This window comes from Salmo salar, chromosome ssa11 (assembly GCF_905237065.1).
Source record: "Salmo salar chromosome ssa11, Ssal_v3.1, whole genome shotgun sequence".
In the NCBI taxonomy this organism is placed as follows: domain Eukaryota; kingdom Metazoa; phylum Chordata; class Actinopteri; order Salmoniformes; family Salmonidae; genus Salmo; species Salmo salar.
Genome location: NC_059452.1, coordinates 41,502,880 through 41,508,029, shown reverse-complemented (window position 1 = coordinate 41,508,029; position 5,150 = coordinate 41,502,880). Strand labels below are relative to the sequence as shown.

The window sequence follows — 5,150 nt, the reverse complement described above, 5'->3', positions numbered from 1 at the left end:
TTTTTTTAGAACAATTTTGATGAGACTTTGTGTAGTATTGTACCTCTTCCTGCCCAACCAGTTCAGTTTTCAAATCTAGAACTGTTTAGTAAATTCCTCTCCTAACATACATTAACCCTGAAAATATGCATTAGCCTATTCACACTGAGTATACCAAATGTTAGGAAGACTTTCGTAATGTTGTGTTGCACCTCTCTGGCCCTCATAATTTGTCGGGGCATGGGCTCTACAAGGTGTCGAAAGCGTTCCACGAGGATGCTGGCCCATGTTGACTCCAATGCTTCTTACAGTTGTGTCAAGTTGGCTAGATGGCCTTTGGATGGTGAACCATTCTTGATACACGGGAAACTGTTGGGTGTGAAAAACCCAGCAGCGTTGCAGTTCTTGACACATTCAAACTGGTGGACCTGGCACCTACACCATACCCTGTTCAAAGGCACTTAAATAGTTTGTTTTGCCCGTTCACCCTCTGAATGGCACACATACACAATCCATGCTCAATTGTCTCAAGGCTTAAGAATCCTTCTTTAACCAGTCTTTTCCCCTTCATCTACACTGATTGAAGTGGATTTAACAAGTTACATCAATAAGGGATCATAGATATCACCTGGTCAGTCTATATCATGGAAAGAGCAGGTGTTCCTAATGTTTTGTACACTCAGTGTATAATGTGTATAATCCATGAGTACTCAAACCCCGGTCCAGCGACTGTCAAGTCAACACCGTAACAAAAACGAGAGGTTGGAACCCCTTGATGAAGTCGCTAGGTGTTGGGTTAAGGTTGCTACATCACCCCCTTCCTTCGGGAGAGAGAAAATGTCCTTCACATGTACACACCTATTCCATGGCCTCATGGGTGCCATCCCACTTATGACACCAATGTATCAAATCCGGGGGGTAGACTTAAACCCTGGTCGAGCGACTGTCAAGCCAACACCTTAACCGTTACGCCCAGAGGTCTGAACCTCTTGACTTGGTTGCTAGGTGTTGGCTTAAGGTCTGAACAATATTAAGGACAAAAAAAGGAAAGGGGGATACCTAGTCAGTTGCACAACTGAATGCATTATATTAGTTATAGTAAATGTATAAATGAGCTCATAGTTTCTCATGGTGTCTAATGCAGTTCCATGAGCACACTTGTTTAGTATGAATTCAGTCATGCATTCAGTCAGGCATTCAGTAATGTATTCAGTCATTTATTAAGTAATGTATAAAAACAGAGCCCCTAGTCATCATTTTGTAATTTTCATATTTGTAACGTTCCAGTATTACAAAAAATAAGTATACCTAGGAATGTTTTTGGGAATGAATATGTGTGTGGGATATATGAGCTCTAGTGTGAATCATAAATCTAATAATCTATTTATGAATTGCTGTAGGCAAGCCAGGTTCGGAAAGGCAAAGCTCGGCCTGCACGTCCCGCCATTTCCCTCTTTCAGCCAGGTAAACCTGACGTCACATCACCACAGATTCTTAGGTTGTCCTGTGGGTTTTCCCATCAGCTCCTAAAGTACGGCTGCCCGAGCTAACAAGGAAGTCCCTCCTTCACTTACAACGCATTGGTTACAACCCAAAGGGTACGGGACACATTGTATTCTCATTGGTTTATTTGGTTGTCAATTTAGCAGCTCTAGTTGGTTTGCGTCAGGTGAAAGTCGTACGGTACTCAGCGGAGAAAAAGTTGTTTCGTTTAGAAATGAAACGTTTGTCAACATCTTCAATTATAAATGTTGAATAATAAGATTTACAACTTCAACATCACCAGGTAAACAGCAGCAATGAAGAGTCTCAAGTACCGACTGAAAAAGCATGAAGTTACGCTCACAGTAAGTTGAATCAGAACTTTTTGTGAATTACACTTTCATTTTTAGTAAAGTACAGTGTAGCCTGATATATCGGATTCAAATGATATCAACCAAGTTTTCCCGTTAAAAAGTTTCGAGCTTCCCAAACAAAAGCCTACCAACCCAAGCTAATCGGGGTTTGGCCACATCAAGCCCGTTTGTCATAATCATGTTGTTATTAATCATTGTCTTATTGACAAATGCTTAAAACAAAAGTTGCCAATTGAAGCATGCTCGTTTATCCAACTGTTCGTGGGCAGGGGAGTGGGGATTTGAGAAAGGATGTTGGAACATACACCCACGACACGAGCGCCCGATAGCGCCAACTGTTCTCCCTATGGAGGGCATCGTGTCGTGTGTAAATCTGTGCAACAAAGTTCGCCTTGTTTAGAAGCTCTATCAGTCGGCCCTTCAGAGCCATTGAGCCTCAGCAAAATCGATCAATGTCCTCTAACCGCATGTATTGTTTTATTGCGTCATATTTTGTCGTTGTATTGTAGACGCCTATTATAGACAGGCAAGTTGAGACAACTGCAAGATGCAGATGGCACCGACTGTAGAGTGCGAGAACCTTTCACAGGCAACATGACAATATCTGTCAGGGGACTGTCGTGCCTTTACATGTTCTGGGGCTACACAATTCCACACGGGTTTATGTCATATCTGCCTATGGGTACACTCTAAAATACACTCTAAAATGTATGTATGTGCTATTTCTCTCTCTCTCTCTCTCTCTCTCTCTCTCTCTCTCTCTCTCTCTCTCTCTCTCTCTATATATATATATATATACAAACCAGTGCTATATAGTAGCCTAATGTTGACTCTATACCTATAATATTTAGTTGTTGTTGTTGTACAGGTTAGGCCAGTAGGCCCACTATTTATGTCTGGAAGTGACCTGTATGTTACATGAGTGAAGTATCCCTTAGGCTATAACTGCTATATCCTATACAGCCTGCAGGGTAGTAGTATTAGGATTCTACTCAGTTCAGCAAGAGTTGTGTGGATGTTTGGCAGCGACAGCCCCATCTCCCCACAGTAGGCTAATTAACATGAGAAAGGCACAAAGCCAAGAGCTGTTTATTGTCCAAGTTTTTGGCCCAGTCCCGAGAAAAGGAATTCAGGATTTCCATTCAATTTAAATCACAGTGGACCAGTCTCACACGTATGCAGAGACGAGAAACGCACAGGTCATGGTGATGAGCTGCAGGCCAACGTTTAGCCTAGTAAAAAACTAAAATAATGAACATAACTTGAGAAAAGCATAAATTTTCCCTGTGGGAGATAGAGGTGCACACTGATTTAAAAGGCAGCAGGTATCATGTCTAGAAAACAGGATTCCTGGTATTCTTATTTTGAAACCTCCAGACCTGTAACAGACGCTATTGGATATAAAGAACCTTCAAATAGCGTAGACGGCCACCCATCGTTTCTAGAAAACACGATTAACATTTGACTGATCATTTTATGTTGGCCATGTTGCATACCGTTGTGCTTGCAGGGGCTAAAGTGACCTAGAATTGAGATGGGGGGGGGGGATAGTAGCACGTTGCAGGATGAACCTGTGCATATGCCTGGAATTACAAAATGTGCCCCAAGAAATTGTCTGTAAAGAGATAAGTATTTACACATTACAGATCACCGTTATCTGTCCAACTCCAAGGCCCAGGGCGGCAGGGTAGCCTAGTGGTTAGTGTTGGACTAGTAACCGCAAGGTTGCAAGTTCGAATCCCTGAGCTGACAAGGTAAAAATCTGTTGTTCTGCCCCTGAACAAGGCAGTTAACCCACTGTTCCTAGGCCGTCATTTTAAAATAAGAATTTTTTCTTAACTGACTTAAGAAATACTTCTAGACTCCTCATGTTCACATTTACATTTTGGTCATTTAGCAGATGCTCTTATCCAGAGCGACTTACAGTAGTGAATGCATACATTTCATTTCATGCATTTTTTTTTTGTATTTGCCCCCCGTGGGAATCGAACCCACAACCCTGGCGTTGCACACACCATGCTGGCGTTGCAAACACCATGCTCTACCAACTGAGCCACAGGGAAGCTGACCTGTTGACCTGAGCTTCCTGATTGATTCATTTGATACCATAGTTACCCTTAATCAATCCTTTTAGACCTACACACGTTCATGGGGGCAGGAGGTCCATTTGGAATTGATTGATATTTATGATGTCATACAGAAAAGATACCAAAAGAAAATTGGTTTTGAACTCTATGCTTGTAAGTATGCATTTATTTCACTGTAAGGTTGTATTCGGCGCACGTGACAAATAAACTTTGATTTGTCTGTGTGAAACATGAGGTGATACTGCCTGTAACCTACAAAATGGACTAGCATGTCCCTACTGAACTGACAGCATTAGTCTTGTGAGCCAGCTTCTCTATGGGTGTAACAGGGAACTCTCCCCACACCCGCATCATATTGCACTGTTATTATGAGAAGTACAGTTGTTGTAACTGACTACAGAACACAAAAAGAAGCACGGCCCACAGCCCAGCAGAGCCTACACACTAATACAGTTGTGTTGTAATGGCTGCTTACTCCAAAACCCATGAGGATGATTGTGCTGAAACAGTGAAATGTTTCAAGTGGTCTAACAGCTGTGTGAGTGAGTCAGCATGAGCCCTTTTGGAACGGGAACAATAGCTCAATCTAATCCAGAACAATGTATTTTTCTACACATTCCTTTGTTTTTTCTGTCTTCCGAATAAGATCCTGGGGATTAGTTTCAGGTCTGTAGGGCAAAGGTAGCCAATAGCCGTAAGCTCTTTTTTACACTCCATTTGACAGAAATGATCTTGTATGTAGAGAGATTGCTCCTGAGTGCTGGGCTATACTTTCTGTTGAGGCTGCCAGACTTATTTGCCTCTTACTGTCAACGATCTGCACTCAAATACCCCCCCCCTCCCCTACTAGCTGTTTATTATCTATGCATAGTCACTTTACAAATGACCTCAACTAACCTGTACCCCTGCACGTTATCTCAGTACCAGTACCCCATGTATGTAGCCTCTATTTCTTGAACTGCATTGTTGTTTAAGTGCTTGTAAGTGAGCATTTCACAGTACACCTTTTGTATTCAGAGCATGTGCCATTTTATTTTCAACACTTCTCCTGACACTGGACTGAAAACAGGCCCTAGTTCTGCATTGAGAATACTCTACCACATCTGGCTGTATATTTACATTATTATAATCTTATTTTTTCATCTTTATTTAACTGGGCAAGTCAGTTAAGAACAAATTCTTATTTACAATGATGGCCTACACCGACCAAACCCGAACGACACTGGGC

At 42.0% G+C, this 5,150-nt stretch overlaps 1 protein-coding gene across 2 annotated transcripts in view; it reads left to right on the top strand.

Annotated features, from left to right (window-relative positions):
- The first annotated feature begins 1,587 nt into the window (after positions 1 to 1,587).
- The window catches only part of LOC106587861 (uveal autoantigen with coiled-coil domains and ankyrin repeats protein-like), a 67,593-nt gene continuing 64,030 nt past the window's right edge, over positions 1,588 to 5,150 (top strand). For both annotated transcript variants that reach the window (XM_045689577.1, XM_045689576.1), the window contains exon 1: positions 1,588 to 1,826. In XM_045689577.1, coding sequence (XP_045545533.1) covers positions 1,779 to 1,826 — 48 coding nt within the window. In that variant the 5' untranslated portion in view covers positions 1,588 to 1,778. The remainder of the gene's footprint in view (positions 1,827 to 5,150) is intronic.